Raw genomic sequence first — 20,716 nt, forward strand, 5'->3', positions numbered from 1 at the left:
AATGAACCATGTTTCAAAGGGACAGACCCAATTCCATCACTCTTGTATTGCCTGTGAAAGCTTTATAAAGCACTTTCGAAAGCAGGACTTGCGGGCTCAAGCCCCGGGGCTCTTTATTAATTAAAGTGTTTAAATAATTGAAAAGCACGGTCTCCTGCCTCCCCTTAGCATGGCTACCTGCTTGAGAGCTGCCATAAATTATGGAAAAAGTCATATGCAAGAGGATGGAGCCACCACCTTGAAGAATTCTTAACAGATCAAATGGATCTATCGCACTGAGAGATGCCAACAGCCCTAAGGAGGATGATGTCATGGGAGTAAGTCAGTGAAACCTCATCTCCATGTATTCTCGGGAATTCCTGCATGGCCAAAGCAGCTGCCAAAATGCAGTGAGGATTTAGGAACATCAGAATTGGCCAGCAATTTTTGACCATCAACAGAATAAAGATGCGCATACTGAAACATGCCCGAGTGGACCCCGTCACTGAGCTTTTGCATGGAAAACTACTAAAGCCAGGTAGTGCTTGAGTTCTCCCAGATCTGCGCTACAGCGGCCACTCGACTCGAACCGAGGCTGACAGGAGACCACGGGACTGAGCAATTCGCAGCGCTCAGAAAGAGCGTCTACCTTAAGAAGAGGGCTTGACGCTGTAGCCTCACAAATGCTGCTTGGGAAGCTGCTCTTGCTGGAGGTGTTCACATCCAGTCCTGCATGAGTAAGAGTAACTCCCCTCTGGTGGGTCCTCCCTACCCCACTATTCCACCCACTGCCTGAAAGCCAAAGGAAAATCCAGTGCAGCAAAAGCAGCACAAGGACTTTTTTTTTTTTTTGACATATTCTAGGTGTGACACAGCGGTGACAGGGAACTGAACCTGCTGGCGCCGACTGCCCAACCCTACTTGGAGTGAACATTAGAGGAAATCTCCTGAGTCAAGAAATTCCTGAATATTTTAGAGATTTTCAGAAGTCACAGGGGATTTTTGAGGGACTTGAAACCCTTTAAAGGGATCTGATTTTCAGAAGGTCCAGTGAAAAGTGGCCAGTGTTAAAGGGCTTTGGGTTGAGTGCCCGACTCAAGGGTCAGCCACTTCAGCAAAACATGCTATTAATGCAATCTCATGGTCTATCCCGCATACATCACACACATCAGAACAATCAAATCAATACAATACAGAAAGCTGTGTCCTGACAAAGCTTCTCCATGGGACGCAGTGCAAACCTGGCCCTTACATGGTGTCAAATCAGGAAGAAGTATCAGCACAGGTAACAATCTCCTTTCAAATAATAAATGCAAAAGCTGTATTTTTTCCCCTTCTTTTTTTTTCTTTTACTCATGACAGCATTTGTTAAAAATATTACATCTGCTTTTGAGAAGGTATTATCTTCTCCATATGGAAATAATATGGAAAAATAAACTCTACACAACAGATACCCCCAGTTCGCAGTGTCACTTTAAGAGATAAGACCCACAGACTCACCAATGCAGAGGGTTGGTTTTGCCTTCCTTGTCCCCAGACTCTTAAATTGTATTGTAGGAATGGTAAAAGACAAGAATACATAAAAACAGTAAAATGTTTATTTTCTTAGAAAAAAAGAGATTCAAAATGATTGTGATCACTCTCCCATTCGTGCTCAGCAAAGCCAATACTGCAAGCTTAGTCCTTGATTAAGATGCCTATTAAACAAAACTGTTTTTCCTCATAAAATACAAATTCCTGCTCCTGTATCACTTCCAGTATTTCAGTGATAACATGCTTTTAATGAATAATAGTTTCTCAACTTCTTCTCAGTAGAGAAACAAGGCCTGCCATGGCAAAAAACATCCCATCTCCAAAGCTTGCCATCACCAGCATTAATAAGCACTCCGGCCTGAACGTGGACTGACAGACAGCTTAAGGGTGTTTCTTAGACGCTTGAATGTTCACTTATGGAAGCTTTGTATAACACTACCTCATCTGATAGAAAACAGGCCAGAAGCCTCAATAAAATCAACAACGTCTTTTGGATTAACTTTAAGGATTTGCTGCGTATCTGGACACAGAAAAAAGTGAGAAGTTGCAACAAGTTTTAACTAGCAGCAACAAAAACAGTTCCTTACGAGTTCTTAGCAATATTCCTCATCTGTTCATTAAGAAACACTGTAACTGAATGGAGCATATAATGTGGAAATTATCTTCTTCTGTTATGTAGTGCTGTTCACTCTAGAAGACTTCCAAAAGGTCTCAACTGGGTTGTAATCTATTTACACAGTAGTATTCCTGATGTGAGTGGCAGAATTGGCACTATGTGACATCCTCCTCTTCTGAACAATAATCACGACCCTGTAAGAAGAAAAGCCAGACAGTTTGTAAATGACTACTTGAAGACAGGAGTAACATAAATCAAGGGAGCGCTTACTAATAATGCATATCAGTTCTCTAAACTTGGGAGATTTAAGTTCAGAGCTGGGTAGAAATCCTAAAAATAGGGAACAGAGTTTGTACAACTCCTCCAACTGTCTCTGGAAAGTTTGCATGAAAACAGGATAGAAGACCCTTCCCTTTCTGTCACGATTAATCTCATAAACTTCATCCCCTCTAATGAATTCCAGGGCAAGTCCAACAAACTGTTTTATAAAACTATTTTATGTAAAGATACATCTTGATGGACACAACTGTACAGATTCACCATGAAAACATACTCTCTGAGGCAAAAGAAATGAAGCACACAATCCTATGAGCAACACAGGCCAGCTGCTGTGAACAAGAATACCTCATCTGATAACCTCAGCAAGAGTTTAAGGTAAGAGCAAACAGGCTAAGCTTCACTAAACACAGACTTCTAACAGACCAGTCATGTTATGCCTTCTGTTCCATCCCAAACACAAGACTTGCAGCAGCACCTATCTAGGTATTACCCTCAGAAAGGTCTAGAGAAGGTATGTCACATCCCTCACTAGCTGTTGTGAAGTGGCAAGAATAGGAACTAACAGGACCCACTGTCCTTGTTTCTCTACACAGAAGCAGCTGGATCTGAGCTTTTCAGCACACAAGCCACCCAAGATACCCTGCATAAAACAAGTGCCTCAAATGTAGTACCAAAAATCTCAACCTCTGGACTATTTCCCATTGTTCCCATGTGTCAAGTGTATCCCAAGAGCTTGCACGGAAAACTCCAGCAACTGACCAAAAGGCTGGCAAAGAAGAAGAAAACAAGAAACACAGGTCTCAGCCCCGCAATAGCATGTAAAAGCTTCATAACACCCTGTAAGCAGAAAAGACCAACTAAGCAACAGTAAAATGGGTGAAGCTCCACTCAGCCAAGGTGGGGTACGCAGCTGCCCCACAATCAAAGCAGTCACTGACCTGTCTTGAGAAGAGTGTCAGGAGAAAAGAGTGAAAAAAGACAAGGAAGAGATACGTCCTGATGGAGCGATCAGTTTCTTTAGGAGTACAGCTGGGGTACCTGTCAGGAACAGAGGCTCCAAAATGTCTCTGCATTTAAAATCCCACTGACAACACTGGGATTGCAGAGCCCACTATGCCGGAGGGTTCACACCCAGGAACGTGCAGTGCTTTAACAGCTCTCTGTGGCCCAGTGCTATTAGCAAAAGGGCTTTCTTAGCATGTTAAAAAAAAATAAAATTCAATTCAGCAACCACTGACCCAGAAAGAAAAACATAAATTTTTTTCAAGTAAAATATCTGACTCAGAAGGAATACCAAAATACTTGGCGGAGAAGCCCAAATCAATTGTTTTTTTCTACGCCAGGGACCACAACGCATTCAGAAAAAAACATGAGACTAAGCTGGTGGTGATGAAGGCTTTGTCCAACATGTTTCAAGAGCTGTGAGAACCACCTGTGGTAAATGATGACTGAGGAGATTCATTTACCTGGTTCCCCAGCCTCCTGCTTAAGAGAGAGAACCATGGTAGAGCATTCCCCACAGTGCTCCACACCAGTGGCCATCAGTGCTATTAAAGGCTCAAACAGACCCAAAACATGGAAGAAAGCTGCGCTGCACTTTTTCTTGCCCATTCCTCCTGCCATTCTGCTTCTGGGTTTGCTCTCTGGCAACCAAGTGCATCGCTCCTCAACAGGTTGCCAAGAAACTGCTTAAAAAGCAACATGCTGAAGAAGTCCTTGCCAAAGTGTGGAAATTCCACCTCTCACCCGCTGCCTGAAGGCTGTCGAGAGCCAGGCTGCTGCTGCCAGGCACTTTATTTCCACCTTTACACCAGTGGGGATGGAGACATGTTGGTGTCTCAAGGATGGCCTCAGAGCCATAGACCTTGGTCACTGGTGGGCAGGGAGCTGTCACCACACCAAGCTTCCTGCCAGCCTGCTCCTTGCCGTGTGGGCAGCGGCAGCACAGCCGAGACGGGGAGGAGGGCGAGAGCTGTCACAAACACCAGGAACACCTCCCACCCCTTCCTGCAGTGTGACACACAGGCTCCCCCACCCACTGCACCCGGCACGGACCAGCTCACCTGATGCCTAAGCTGCGGTGACACCTGACAGTGAGGCAAGGAGCCCCGCTGCAGCCCCAGCCTGCTGTGCTGTTCTGCAGGGAAGGTTTGCACCAGCACTTCCTTCAGAAGGGGTGGCCCTGCCAACGCACCAGCTGGTGGGAAGGGGAAGATGTGGTGAGGGAGAGGGGGACCATAACAGGCTCCTGCAGCCACTGAGCAGCTGGCTGAAGACTTCACATCCCCTTCCCCTCTCTGTCACCGTACCACATGGAGGAGCCTGCTGCGAAGCAGGGGAAGGGATCCATTTGTTACACACCAAGAACCATGTCGCAGCAAAGGCACGGTGGGCTGGCAGCTTGCATGCAAAATTGGGAGGTTTGCTTTCACTTGGGATTTTTGGCAAGTTAAGAAGCTGTTGCTTTTCTTTACCTGGAGAAAGAAGGGCCACATCCATCCTTCTCAGTAGTGGGATGCAACACAACCTGTGGGACCACCCTGGTCTGGCAAGTTAGTTTAGCTTGTCAGGGGTGGGGATCAGCTGTGACAGCAAACACCCAGTTTGCACATAGTCCTGCACCCATTGCAGCTCTCCTACACCCACTGCCCCGGCTACACTGCAAAGACGTACACCAACATGTGCCCAGCATTTAATCCCAGCACAAACAACAACGTGGGGCTCAGCCCAACAAGGCCTAAAGTGTCCTGGCCCAGTTCGGCAGGGTTAAACACATACTTGTATTTAAACACAAGGGAAACAGCACTTAAGCCCTGGAGCAGCTCATGAGCAGAAAGCTGACAGGTGCTTTAGCATCTTCTTGAAGGAGGGCTTGTGATAACCGAGATCTCCTTGAGCAATGGGTATTTACAGCAGTGGGTATTCATCCTCCTGAGAGAAACCACAATACAAGGAAGCCCAAAAAAAGAGTTAAAAATCCCCTGTATTCTTTTTCTTTTTAGATAAAACCTTTTGTCTAACGCTTACTCCCTAATTAAATTTTTATCAGTAATAACAAGGTGAGTATTCCTCAGAAAGATCAGAGAAGGAATAAAGTGCCCTGTGGGTTTTTTGGGAGAGCAGATGTCTGTGTCAGGAAGAAAAGGAAGAAACCAGAGAGGTGACAACCCCCCCAAATAGAGCAGAATTGTGGATGGAAAATGAGGGTGCTGACCAAACCCTGTCCCTGCTGCCCAGGGGAGCAGGCTCCTGAATGCAGAGAAGCCACAGGCACAGAGCAGGCAGCAAATAACAGAGCTGCATGGGCCACCCTTTAATAGCCCTTAATAGCATGGGGCTCTTTTAAATAAGTTTTAATGATTGGGAGTGTAAATGAACTGCACCAAGGAAGATGAGAGCGGGAACACATGCATCCATCCAAGTCCAGGTAATTCCCAAAAAATCCTGTCTTCCTCCACTGCAGTTTCAAAATCCAACTTTCAACTTTTGTAGATGTTCTCAGAAACACCTTAACACAAGTGTGTGACTTTAAAGTAATTTTAAAAAGGCCTTATGCTCCTTTACTGCTGCGTGCACCCAAACCAGAAAGGCTCATTCCCCTGCTCTCTCCTCTTGCTGCATCTACCATCCTGATGCCCCTACCAGGGAATGCTTCATGGCTGGTGATATCCTTTTAGAGAAAAAAAGAAAAGAAAAAAAGAATCACAGGAAAAGCCCTTTCTCCCATTGTTGCGGGTGACAGGCCAATAAACAAAACTCCATGCCACAGGAATGCAGAAGCCTTCCCACTTCAAAAGCCTTTTGTGTGGCTGGCGGACTTGCCGAGGGAGAGAAGGCAGCTAAGGAGACGCTTCTTCCGCCACAGCTCTGCAGCTTGGCACCAGCATCCTCACACCATGGCCCTGGCTTGGAGAGGAGGAAGAGGAGGCCGGCCGGCCTGGGAGAGGAAAAATGAGCTGCACCAAGCAGCCCTTTCTTCTGCGATGGCTGAAAGAGCTTGTGGGACACAGTGGCCCCTTTCAGAGGAGATGGCTGATGCTGGGAAACGTTAGCCTGGCTCTGTGGTGGGAACCCTTTTCATCAATCTGGTTTTGTTTACAGTGCTCACAGAAAGGATGGGAAGAAAACGCTGAGAGGCGGCACTAAATAATTGTATACTGTGCTAATTTTTGTCCGTTTCTGATTTTGTTAGAGAAAAATCAATGGAGTCATTAAGAGCAATCCACTTTGCTAATGAGTTTTAGGCTAGTAATTCCACCCTTGCATACGTTTCAGTTAGCAACCCCCTTTTTTCTAACAGCAGTGTTTAAATACGATACAAGGAGCTGCATTGTGTCTTCCTCCTGCATTTCATGCCCAGTTTTACTAACGAGGAGATGAAGCAAGCTGCCGCCAGGCATCCCTTCCATGGCCTCCAACAACAAATTGGTAGTCTCCAACCTGGCTCCCAGTGGCCAGGTATGTGATTGGCAGAGAAACTCTTGCAAAGCCATTCTGACACCAGTGCTGGTGATCAAGACCAAGTTATCTCTTGACCCAAAGCAACATCCCCTGTGGCAGTGGAAACACAATGCCCCAGGCTCAGGATATCCACCAGTCACGTGAGTTTGTAGCAAGACATCTTCACATACATTTCTTAATCTCATTTTTTTTTCACAAGCATGTTTGCATTGTGATTATTGTTTACAAACCACTGTAGCTATGTAGGAAATAGCTTATGATGATGGCACCAGTGAGGGTTTCCTCTCATACAGTTATACAGTTTTACTTGGATTGTTTTGGGTTTGTTTTTTTTAAACCACAAAGCCAGGGATGCTTCTCTTCTGGGGGTACAATCCCCAGATACAATCCTAGAAATTGCTGGTCAACTGTTCAATTATACCTTAGCCCTGGTATTTTTTCCTACAGTGAGACAGCTGCCTACACACTGTGCCATGGCTTACAGTAATAATATATACTTAAAGGAATAATTTCTGATGATTGTTTCACTGCTCTGTATGTAGAAGTCAGAGAAAACACTAATTTTTCAGACCGTTCTCCATGATAGCTGTCATCAATATGTTTTCACTAGCAAATGCTAAATGGGGTAAATTTTCTGCATTCACCACTTCACATACATCATAGCTTTTAATTTTGCTTTTATTTCATATTTTCATGCAAGCCCTGGTGGCAGAGGGCTCCCTCAAGTCTATGGACTTGAGCCTGCAAAGACTGTGTCCAGGATTAACTCTCTGCTCTGAGACATCCTGTTCAATTAATGGGATTTCTTCAGATTTTGGTGCCTCTGGGTTGACTCTAGTAGAATCAATATCTAACCCTATTGTGAGTCTGACTTTTACATTCTCAGTCAGCCCTACCTCAGCATTCATTTTCAAGACTTTGTTCCAGCACTTTTTCCTTCCAACAAACCGTATGAATCGAAGTACTATAATCACACAGTTCCATACGTGCAAGTTCAGCTCTAGCTCTCTTAGCAGGAACACACACTCACACAGGGATAGGAACAGATGTCTCCTTCTGAATATCTCCCGGTGTTTTGACACCAAATTTTGGTAGACAGCAGCTCCATGCGTTGGGGTTGACATTCTGGCTTTTACCTTTGCATTTGCAGAAGGCAGTTCAGCTTTGCACAGGCAGCCAGGAACACAGGCGCGTGCTGGGTACCAACAGGCATTAGACTTTCAGAGAAATTCTCCAGACTGTTTCATTAAGTCTTTTTTTGATCTCCAGGATTCATAAATACTTCGTATTTTCAGTTGCTAAAACATCAACCTGTGTTCTTTCCATTTCACACTTTGATTGCAAAAATTCTATTTTAGTTGACTCTCCTGTTTTGTTTTGATGAGTCTGAAATACCCATTTAATTTTCCTCTCTAATTTACAGCATGCATGTTAGAGTTGTTGTCACTTATTTGTATTATGTGACCTAATGCCCCTTGGGATTTCAGCACAAGCTGAAATTTCTCTGTTCTACAGAGTTTCTGTAGACACAGCCCATGGAGTCAGTGGTGGACAATGTGCCCCCATTACAAATCCAGCACTACTCATGGCCACAGTTACCATGTGAACATTACAACATGTTTGGGACCTCACCGACCATAGGCAATGTCCCTCACTCCTGCAGACTATTTCAGCTGTAACTGGCAAGCTCCTTAGTGATACAGTTCTTCTAATTGTTTGACTGCTGTCCTCCATTTCCCTGAAGAAGGGACTCAAAATGCTACTTAGGGATCAAATAAACCCCCTCATATTTTCCAATCTTTTTGGCACTTGTGGCAGATACCTAGAAAAACAATGTATTGTGGGCAAAGATTAATTAAAAAAATGCCAAAATTCTCTTAGGACACTATTTCCTTAGGCACAGGAGGTCCCCAGAGAAAGGAAATCCCACGTTCAGCTGTGCATTAACTCCTGCCAATCTCATCAACTGTCAGTAGCTTGAAATGCATGAGAGCTGTCTCCCTATCCTTGATAGATAAACCCATGTATTTGCTCTAAATAGGTAATCTCCTGATCTACAAGATAAATTAGTGTAAGAGCCCTGTAGAACACCTGTAAGCATCTGAGAGTATGATCCAAACAGCGAGGAGACACAGTCAACTGCATCTCAGTGTGGCAGCTGGTGAGTGAACGGTATTACTGTCCTGAAACAAATCTCAAAACCAAAAAACTTGACCTCAATTCATAATTAGATACAGCCATCAGATGTTCTGGTCTGTAGATAACAGAGATCTTTGGAAAATCCATTTCACTGGAGATTTTGCGTTCGACATTATGGAAAGTGGTGATGTCCAGGAAAAGCAGCAGCAAAATGCATTCACCCAGCAAAATACAGGGTGAATGAATGTATTCAAAGGAGATGCAGCTGTATTATGGATATGTAGAAATTCTTAAATGCATATAGGTCAAGTGAGTTCCTAACCCTGTGAAATACTGGACTCCTCCTCACTTCTACTCAGGTATTGACCACCTCTGTAGGAAGCCTGTTTCAGTGTTTGACCACCCTGTCAGTAAAGAAATGCTTCCTAATGTCTAGTCTAAACTTGGGAGTACAAATTACTTCATTGTAATTGGGGAAGCAAGTATCTAGTATTATCTACTATTAAATAAGATACACCATTCCAAAATCTTAAGTGTAAAGAGTATATTGGTGAGTGAACATCAACTCAAGTATAAACAACAGCTGAGCTCTAGACTTGATCCAAGTAGCTCATTTAATTCCTTAAGTCTCCGTTTCCCATCTATGTTGAGATACAATTATTTTCTACTATCTCACAAAAACTGAGATTCTTATTTTAAAGACCTGTGAAACACGTGAAAGCTGCTATCAGACAATGAGATGAGATATGCAAAGAACCATGCAACCTCTTCTTCAAAACATCTCCAGCGTCTTTATTTTACTCAGTGTATGTCTTGAGGCAGGGTTATCTGCACATACAGCTACACTATCTCTTGGAGCTGGGAGGTATTCTGAAGAGATTCTGCAAGAAATTAGAAGGGTATCCCAGATACTACTGGCATTAAGATTCCAGTTGTCTCCCATAGAGGTTAAATGAAAGAGCAAATCACTAAAGGCGTAAGACCCCACTTTTTTCTCCTCCTTTATCCAGTAGGTTAATTTGCCCTTCATCCTAGACTTTTGATGCTTCCACAAAACAAAGGATTCTCTCCAGTACTTCCTGTAACCTCTTTACTTTTTTTGTCTTTTTGCACTTGAATTACCTGACCAACAAGCTTTATCTAACCAAGGGGGATCTCAGACTAGAGCCCCTCTAAGTAGTGGAGAACATGAAGCACTGCAACAGGCAGTGTCATGTTGTCCTCCTCATGGAGCCAGAAAACCTGTGTGCCTACCCCTGAGTGAAAATGTACATTTACTTTATTGTGTCTTACCTTTTCAATTTTTTCATCAAGCATTCTGAAGAACTCTTGTTGGCTTTCAGAGATGTGCATGCTGAAAGGCAAAGGAACAGTATGAGTACCAACAGGACTTATTCGATTTTAAAATACTGATGCTGCAGTCCAGGTTTGTCTAGGGGCCAGCTGTAAGCTTTCACCACTATGCAAAATAGTTTTCACTTTCATCTACAATTACATTTTTTTATTTTTTTCCCCTTTTTTTGGTTGCCCATAGAAAAATTACCGCATTTACTTCAGTGTACGCATGCTACACTTCGGATGGTAACTAGGACCCACATGCATCCAGAGGAAACTATTCCCTTTTCCAGACAGACTGCAGAAAGCTTATAGCCCACTGCCTTTTCTTGGGCCAATGAGAGCCTTTTCTGTATCAAGAGAGATGGTTTTACAAGACTGCCAATCTCACCACCACAAAATGAGATGCCTACAATGAGATGCGAGGTTAAAGCCTTGCACTGGAAGATGTGTTGTGCCCTGCTATACAGCTAGGCTCTGCACTCAACACCCAGAAATGTCTACAAGCCTAGGCTGGTCCTTCCCTCCCAGACAGGTAGTCCTTACTGCTGCCAAAGCAGACCCAGCAGATGATTCACTTCAATTATAGTTCTGCAGCACCAAGAGGCTCAGGGTTAGTGATATGATTTTGCAAAAAAGGAAGAATGGGAGGTTGGTGGCAGTGGTAACAGTGATGCCAAATGGTTAGAAGGACATAATCTTGGAGATATTCCCACCCCAGTCCTCTCTCCCTCTGCATGATCCTTTCAGCTGTTAATGAACAGTACTTTTTCTGAGTGCCCAACAACATGATGCACTACCCTACAAAGCTCAGCGTTCATACTTCACTTGCTATCGGGATGAACGTATACAATGATTTGCTTATGCTGGACATAAATGAAGGCTCAGTTTCAGAAAAGAAGGTCTCAAAAGTGGCATTAAAACCTAAAGCTGGTAATTCAAGAAAGGAAACAATTCGGTTTTCAGTGGCTGTGGGATTTTTTGCCCCCATCTGTCTGCCTGTCCCTCAGGTTCTCATCTACATCTGAGATGGGGAAAAGATGTTTGTTTGGGGTAGCCGATCCCATCGCCTGGATATTCAGTTGTCTTGGAGAAGGACCTTAGGACTGTACAGCCCTTTCTGGGTAGGTAAGCAGTAGAAAGATATTCTTGCCTTTGCAACATCATAGATTCAGTTTCTAATAATATGAGATAACACCCCCCAACCATAATTTATAAGGAAACTAAATGAAGGGGGAAAAAATTGAGTATTATGTTGCCATATACATGAAAAGCCCCACAGGAGGTCTTCAAGCCCGTGCAGGCCATGATCTTCAGAAAAGCATTGGGGTTGTTCAGTGTGGAGAAGGCTTCAGGAAAACCTTATTGTGGCCTTTCGATATACTAAAGGGCCTTATAAGAAACATGGAGAGAGACATTTTACTAGGGCCTGTAGTGACAGGACACAGGGCAACCATTTTAAACTGAAAGAGGGTAGGTTTAGACTGTACACAAGGAAGAAATTATTTATGACGATTGTGGTGAGGCACCGGAAGAGGTTGCCGAAAGAAGCAGTAAATGCTCCATCGTTGGCAGTCTTCAAGGCCAGGTTGGACAGAGCCTTGGGCAACATGGTCTAGTGTGAGAAGTCCCTGCCCATGGCAGGGGGGTTGGAACTAGATGATCTTAAGGTCCTTTCCAACCCTAACCATTCTATGATTCTATGATTACCCAAACCATTCTGTGAGCTTGTGATTTAGGAAGGTAAAAATGGTATCAAATACTATTTTCATTTTATGCTTCAGGCTGCAGTTACTTCATGAGTTATGAACATGTCTGCATGTACTGGATGTGGCATACTTGATCACACAGCAGTTTTGAGGATGAGCAAACACAGTAAGCATCTGAGAGGTCGGGGCAGGAATGAAGCCTCATGAAGGTACGGCAGGTATCAGGATGCAGTATAAAGGTGAAGGACCAATCTCTTGGCCTCTTTCAAGACATACATAAAACTGGCTCCCTACATACACTGTTTCTAGAGTCCAGGTTCTGGACGTAAAAATCTAAATCCTTATACAAACAGGAAGAGCCCCCACAATCTTACTTTTACAGCATATTAAAACTCCCTCCATTGTAAATTAACTCATCATTTGGTACATAATCCATGTTTTGTTTTGAAATACCACCTGTTCTACAAGAATGGTCCTACAAGATGCATCTAATGATTTATCTATTTAATTTCTGCTCTTTTAGCTGCCATCCAATGCCACTCCTCCTTGCAGTCAGAACTGTCATGGTTTTTAGATGATAAACCTAAAAAAAAAATTGCACATGATAACAGATATTTGCTGGCTTGGTGATTAGCAACTCAAACACATGTAGCCACTTTATAAACAGAAACCCAATGGTAGGTTGGGTAAACAGCAGAGGCTTGGGCAAACAATGGAGGTTTTATGCAACAACTTGATGTTACATTCTGTTACTTTGAGAAGTTTCCGTATTTTTGCAGGACTGTGACAGAAACATTTACCTTTGCCAATGCAATGTCTTTAGGTTTTTTGGTGAAAGAAGGTCAGTTCTGATTTCCGTGGAGATTTTAAAAAAATCAGATTTTGATGAAAGAAAGGACCCCTTGACCCCATGCAGTTCCTCTGCCTTGGATGCACTAGAAGAGATGACCCATCAAAAGAAACAGCCCTTTCTTAAGCCCAGGTTCATTAGCCTCCTGTTAGAGCATCTTGAATACATCTCTGACCCTGCTGGGAAGGACCAAGCCACAATTATGAAGTACAGCTTTGCTGAAGGGTGATTGTACCTCCACCTCCATACTGTGAATTTCTTTGCAATTACATCTGAAGCACTCCATTTTTCCTTTTGAAAGGAATCTGAATTATATTGTCAGTTGATTAGAAAACTACTAAAGTTTCCAGACTTGAAACTGTGTACTATGCACTTGGTATGCAGCAAGTTTAAGTCAGTAAGTGCCCCAAAGGCACAGCATAAAGAACAGCATTTCTGCTATTGTTAAAAATCCAGCAGTGAAGCTTTATAGCTTCTTCGTTATGAACCTGATACATGTCTCCATGTAATCTGTTATTTTCAATCCAATTAGTGATTAAAATGTAATGGTGATTTAGATAAGAAATGAGTTACTAATATCAATGACCAGCTATGTCACAGGAGTTGAATATTTCATGGCATATGTAATGGTGATTGATCTCAGCCAAGGTACAGGCACAGAACAGCAAGCAAAGGATGGAAAAAAATATCAGTTAAAAACAATCCTCATTTTAAGAAACAAATTGACAATTTTCAATGGATGAAGTTTACCATTCCTAATCCTAGGCAGTATAGCTGCTAATCTAAGGCAAGAGCTAGCAAAAACTTTCCTGGGAACTTAAATGATACTATTACTACTGCACATAGAGTTTTTTGTTATGTGTAAGTTGTATAGAAAGCTGAGAAATAACACAGTATGGTATTCATATAAGGCATGGCAAGATGCATCTCATGCAATTTTAAGTCCTGCCTCTTAGCTGTGCAAACGAGAGGATGCTGCCGGGATGCTGGCACAAGTACTGTCCAGCTGTGTTGTTGGTCTCAGAACACAGGTGACCATACCTATTTTAAATTGAGCATGGTTTTAGGGCTACTGGAACCACCAGTTGGTTTTCACTAGGCAATAATCGTGAATCTCACAAATACTGCTTAATCCTGTGTTTATCTGTATTACAATTAAAACAAAAAAAAAAAACCCATGAACTTACTTTGCTCTGGGTTGATGTACTAATCCTGGGATCTCTTTATTAGATTTAAGTCTTGCATTTGAACTGGCACTTTTTTCCTGAAACACACAAAACACACACAACAAAGATACCATCAGTATTTATGAAGCACACAAAGTGCGACAGGCATTTGTCATCATGGTGTCACACTCTGATGGGTTCAGCCTCTTCTACCTGTACAACTGAGTAAGAAAAGATAATTGAAAACAAAATTAAAGGCAATACGATGCAGTGACCCCAGGCAGGCAATTTTTAAATGTCACTGGCTTGATGGCCTGGGGGATTGCCTCTGGGTCACCAGGCAAAATCTGTCTGGGACATGCAGCTATCAAACACCGCGCTGGTTAATAACTCTCCTGTGGTCTGTGGAAAACGAGGCCTGCAGCTGCAGCTTGGCTCCTTGTAGAGTCGTATCAATAATAACACCAAGTGGCACCCTTAACAGCGCAAGGCAAAGCATTGAAAAGACAGAACCTCAGATCACCCCAGACCTATAGGTTTGCTCAGAAGAAAGGTGAGAAACCTCAGCATCATGTGGAATACCATATGTGGGAGAAAGCATACATTGAACATTCCAGTAAGAAGAGCAGCAATGGCAGACTTGACCTGCTCAGCCAGAAAACTGGACACAAGGGGGCCAAGAAACAAACCAGAGTATTTTATATGCAGGAACACAACCATGTCCTCCACAGAAGAAAAGAACCATTAAAAACATCTTAAAAAAGTCATGGGGAGGGAAAAGAATTCAGTTGAGAACCAGCGCTTCAAGGCAACATCTTGTCCTCATGTCAAAAATGTCTGTAAACCAAAGCTTAGTGCACACACATATCTATTGTATGCAAAACCCAGAGAAGGATATGGCCCCTCCCAGAGCTTCCCAGCACTGTGTTACAGCTCACCTTCTCCACAAATCCATCTGAATTTCTTAGGCACACCATACACATGACAATTTAACAGAAGCAAACCCAAGGACAAGGGGTAATGGGTTTAAACTTAAACAGGGGAAGTTCAGGTTAGATATAAGGAAGAAGTTCTTCACAGTGAGGGTGGTGAGGCACTGGAATAGGTTGCCCAAGGAAGTTGTGAATGCTCCAACCCTGGAGGTGTTCAAGGCCAGGCTGGACAGAGGCTTTGGCAACAGAGTTTAGTGTATGGTGTCCCTGCTCATGGCAGGGGGGTTGGAACTAGATGATCTTAAGGTCCTTTCCAACCCTATATTCTATGATTCTATGAATTAGTGCTTTTGTAGGCAATTTTGGTGGTTTTGTTTTGTCTTATTTAGTCTTCGAATGTCTGAATCACACAACACAATTTTTAAGAGGGCTACTAAACCACTGAATCTAAAAAAATAAGAGGCTGTCTAGCAGTTAATTTTTTAATGAATAATTCTACAAGGGCTGTAAACATAACTGCCTCAGCATATTTAACACTGTTTAATACATATTTTCTAATCCTCCTAAACGGAAAACAGTGTCTTGCATGAAAATAATAGTAAAAGAGAAACAAGCCTTTTTTCTAAGCCTTAACAAATATCTCTATGTATCTCCATGTTTGTTACATCCTACCAGCCACTGCCTGCCCATGACCCAATGATGTCGACTCAAAGCAGCAGAAGACAAAACCACTTGCTTTCAAAGAATCTTCTAATTTTAACAGCGTTAAATGGAGATTACTATGTACATGCATGTTGTACATGTGGTAAACATGCATCTACATAGTCATATGATGACTGTGTACTCATACAACTGTCAAGCAAACTTGTACAGTTCTCAAGCAAACTAAAGAGAGAAGGATATGCCTCATGGAGAAGACACCACACCCAGAAATCAGCTAAATCCCAACCTCACGCACCAGATGAGACTTCATCTTCAAATCTGCTCCGCCAGTTTGTTTGCCACAATTCAGGCAGAAACTGGGAATGGTCTGCACTACATATGTGAAATGGTACATCTTGATGGTCCACCGTCGGCAAGTTCTGCAGCTGTGGCACTTCCTTCCCACCTACCACAACACAAGTTTGGTCCACCTTCTGTCTCTGCATACTGTCACCCTGGAGACACAAACCTCTCACCAGCAAGAAACTCATGTGAATCCACTGCCTTATTAAAAGGGAAGGGAAGTTCTGAATTACAGCTCCTGCGCTGGGAGCTGTGATAAATCAAGAAAGTGCAAAGGTGGCTTTCCACACCTCAGTTTGTGGCTTGGTGTCAGTGCAGCCCTATTGGTAGCTGGAATTGGCACAAATCCCAACCTAAAGAAACTTCTGTCACTTAGGAACAAATAGAAAGACACACGAAAAATATATGTTGCCTTCTCTCTGTGGGTCCCAGGGCAATATTCAGAATATTACTTGACTCACATATGAAAAAAACCTGGAAATTCCAGTTTACTTGACTCCAAGATCCCCGAATTTGCTCTTTTCCTCCTATTGCTTCTGATAATTAACACACCTCCATTACTTACTACTTACAATTCTTCTATTTGAGCAGAAAGTATGTTACCTTCTCCATCTGTTGCCCAGCAGGAACAAACAGAAAAAGAGTTAAGAGAAAAATAAAATCCAACCAGGTCTGGAACTGGCTTGTTGATTTGTTTATAGCTATTATTTACAGCAGTGAAATTTCATTGCACTGACTGAAATATTGGCTTCAATAAAAATAGATATTAAAAAATAATTCTTCCAAATACAAACAAAAAAAATATTTTTTTCCACATCACTTTGAAGACAAACTGACTCATCAGAAATTAATGGTTTGGATTCTATTACTGAGCATAAAAAAAAACCCAAAAAACAAACAAAACCAAACCCAAATGCTTTAATGCAGTCATACTGCTCTTCCAGGTTGACTTGACTTTGATTGAAAGGTCACTTCTTTCAGTCTAACCTCTTTTTCTCCCTTATTTAACATTAAATAAGTTACCATGCATCAACAGAACTGTAACTGTTTTAAGAGACATAATCTACTGCAAATTGAAATTAATATGCAAAAGTTTGTTTTTAATCTAGTCCTGCTTATAGGGATTATTTAAAGTAAATGCAGTAAATGATACAACACAACAGAAGCTTAAAAGTAAACCCTCCAGGATGCTGTACCTGGACAGCAGCATGAGCTAGTCTACGGTAAAAAGGCAAATAGTGGACATTTTACTTCCCATTATTTTGCAATTAATCATTATCAAGATAAAGCTGTGATCAAATCAAGGTGATTTCATTTGATAGATTTGTTAATTATTGTTAATTCCTCCATAAAGGACGCACTGTATTCAGAATTTCCGAGCATTAACAGATGGCAGTGACTCTGCTGCCAGATGCTATTAACACTGCAACAGCCACTACTGCCATTATAATTAAATATCTGTCAACATTTCCCTTGACGCTTCCCCTCTTCAAACCCATTTCCAGAGACATGTGAACTTCATTTGAAGTATTCTGCTTTTATTCATAACACTGCCACAGATGGACTCAGGTAAGCTGCTAATAGTCCTTCTTCTCAACTCAACACTCTTGGCTTACTAGAGAAGGGCTGATTTTTAAGAGATGCTTCCGTAAGTGCTAACATATTTTATGAAAAGACTATACATTATTTTACGCATTTTTAATTGCTCGAATTGGCCAGGAAGAAATCAACTGAAGATGACAGCAGCAATTCTACTACCTAATCTAATGGCTAATTGTCACTAATTTACAGTCACATTTTGGTCTTTGTTTTTCCTCTAAAGTAAGAATAATTAAACAAATATAGATTCAAAAGGGTGGGGGAAAAAAACAAACCCAAACCAACCCACATAAACCGGTAAAATGTAGGTTTAAGTAAAATGAGGTTCTTGGTTTCAAGGCTGATTTTTGTTTAATTTGGAAAAGGCTGAAGTATCCAACTTGTATCTTGAGCCACCAATGTTTGAAGGTGGCATGCTCACCCAGATCGACACCATTTTTAAGATTAATTTCTCTCTGAAGATTTACTACTAACATATATTGAAGCTGATAAAATCAACAACGGTCTCTCTAGACAGTGATCATGTTTTACTCAATATAGGTAGTTTACAGCTATTCAAATATTTATAAAATAATATAATTGATTTATCTCAAGATGACACTTTTCTTCAAAGGAGCTCTCAGTGCCCTTCAAACTGCTTTCTGGAGCCATGTAACTCATTATTAAAATAATGTTATTTGAAAAGAACAAAACCAAATGCATCAGTTAGAAATGGTATGAAAGATGAGATATAAAATTTCAATATGCCAGCCCAGCACTTTTTACATTCTTCAGTTATGAGACCAGCCTCAGGTAATAATATTTTACATGGACTGTCTTCATGCATCAAGGTGAACAAGGGAGAAGTACTGACCTATGAGATTTTATTCAAGTTTCCTTGCTTTATATATACATGAGCATTTATTTTTTGTATTATAATTTGGCAGGAAGAGAGCCTTTCTGCTTTCTCTAGCTTCCTGGAAGTAAAACCACCCAAAAATGTTATTTAAGGTAGCTTTATAATGAAGGGGCAAATCAGGCACTGAAAAAATCTCAGATGCTGGTCAAAGAAGATTTCAGAGGAATCACATTACCCCTGCCACAACGCGTATATGAGTCTACATCTGCGTTGTGCTGTCCAGGGGAGTCTAGAGCATGGTTGGTGATGAGGCAGGGCACTGTATGGATCATGTGTGTTGGCTGGCACTAACATAGGGAGTCCATTCCCCTTCTCCTCTTGTGATCCTGTGCATGGCATAAGATGATGAAAATCATGAAACCATCAGACAGTGGAGGTGGGTGCCTGCATGGGCTGAGCTTTGGAATCCAGGATGGAGAGGGCCTTGCTTTGCACATACTCCACACGCATATTGATTCCAAAATATACAATGGACTCTAAAGCTAGGGTCCATGAATTTAACCTTCATGGCACATACATAAAGAGACACAGTGAAATAGCTGGAAAAAACAGCTTGTAGTGAGAAGACACCTAAGAAAGACATTACCATCACAGCCATCAGAAGGACCTTCTATCTTTCCACAAGAAGTCTTTCTTAAAAGCAACCTTCTACCAGCAATGGCCATGAGAAGAGCCAATACTGGAAACAATATTCCCTGATCTCTCCAATACACCTCCCAGTTGGCTGCAACTGGGGATGCAGTCACATAGACTCCTGAACACACAACTGTGATACAAGTCACCGGGTGCTGGCATCACTCCACTATTGATGCCTGTCTTGCCCTCGGGCTCTTAGAAAATGTTTGCAATCCACCACAGGAGCTCAGTTTTAAGGAGCACCTTATAACTGAGGCAACAGTGTTCAGCCTGTCCATGTGACCAAGTGCTGCCATCCTGCTGCCTGCAGCACCTCGGTCTTGAAAATGAGGACTTGATAATTCAGCTGTTATCCGTGGATCTGAATGAAGCTTGAAGTCATGTTTCATAATAACATCTTAGTCTTAAATGGAACATTTTAATAAATATTATTGCTGTATCAGGCCAAAATTTCCTCAACTAAGCATGAAGGATTTGCCCATGATGCCTCACCCCTATAGATACCTCCATCCTTGGAGATGTCTAAAAGCTGTCTGGACTCAGTCCTGGGCAGCCAGCTCTGTATGGCCCTGCCTGAGTTAGGGAGGTTGGACCAGATGACCTCTAGAGGTCCCTTCCAACCTCAACCATCCTGGGATTCTGTGATAAAGTATCTTTCTTAATATATTGGACAACAGGTGTGAGAGGAAAGTAGTTTGTTGAGTTTTATCGCCAGGTAACAGCGGGAGAAGCTGAAGACTGAAGACTTCAGACCCAACTTGTGGCCCCTGAGGCACGCAAAGGCAAGGCAGATGTGGACACTGCCTGGCATTTATTTTGGAAAAAGATCAGAATCTGCAGACCCAGCCAACATCAAGCAGTGAGTCTGCACTGGCACCGGGAGTATAACCCAGGTTTGATACAGAAAAATCTTGTGCTTTCATCAGAGGTCAATGGTATTCTCTAATTTGTACCAGAGGCAGGCCTCATCCTGAAATGAGCTGTTTAATGGAGCTCCTTCTTCCCAGCTATTACTGGGAAATTTTGCTTCAGCAACTCTAGCTTCCTGAAATCCAATATGGATTTGGAAAGCACAAAAAAAAAAATCAAAAAATTACTCAAAATGGGATAAAAAAAACTGCTAAAAAAAAGAAAGAGAAAGGTACAATCCTAAGCAGCATCCTACATCCCACCAGAAAGGCATCCATACGCTGCAATCTGAGAAATTAGATAATGCTGCTTTTTAGTGTTTATTTACCAGTCATACATACATGCATGCACACACCTACGCATCTTGCTCAGCAAGACCTGGCTTAAAATCAGCAACAGTCTTCCAGTTGAGTGGAAGGTGGCTTTCAGCCAGGCCTTCAAAACACGAAGGAGAAATGCTTGTTGTGCCTGTACAAAATCAGTACAACCTACATGGAGATCCTTCACCAGACTTGGATAATCCATTAAAGAAGCCAACATAGACATTCAGGGCCACTGTGAGTGAGAACAAAATAATACCACAGAAGAATACGGAGTACAAGGAAACTGGGTGAATTTGGAGACCAAGAAAATGAGTACTAGTTGAGAACATGCTACAATATCCGAGAGC

At 42.3% G+C, this 20,716-nt stretch overlaps 1 protein-coding gene across 1 annotated transcript; it reads right to left on the reverse strand.

The window, feature by feature from the left end:
* Positions 1 to 1,555: 1,555 nt before the first annotated feature.
* Positions 1,556 to 14,165, reverse strand: LOC104402658 (chromosome unknown open reading frame, human C1orf21; the record flags this gene model as incomplete). Its single annotated transcript, XM_010010593.1, has 3 exons — positions 1,556 to 2,322; positions 10,301 to 10,361; positions 14,089 to 14,165. Coding segments are annotated over 3 exons (177 nt in total), but the record flags the coding sequence as incomplete, so codon positions are not given.
* Between the last annotated feature and the right edge of the window lie 6,551 nt (positions 14,166 to 20,716).

The sequence above is a fragment of the Nestor notabilis genome, unplaced genomic scaffold, assembly GCF_000696875.1.
Source record: "Nestor notabilis isolate BGI_N333 unplaced genomic scaffold, ASM69687v1 scaffold33692, whole genome shotgun sequence".
Taxonomy (NCBI): Eukaryota; Metazoa; Chordata; class Aves; order Psittaciformes; family Psittacidae; genus Nestor; species Nestor notabilis.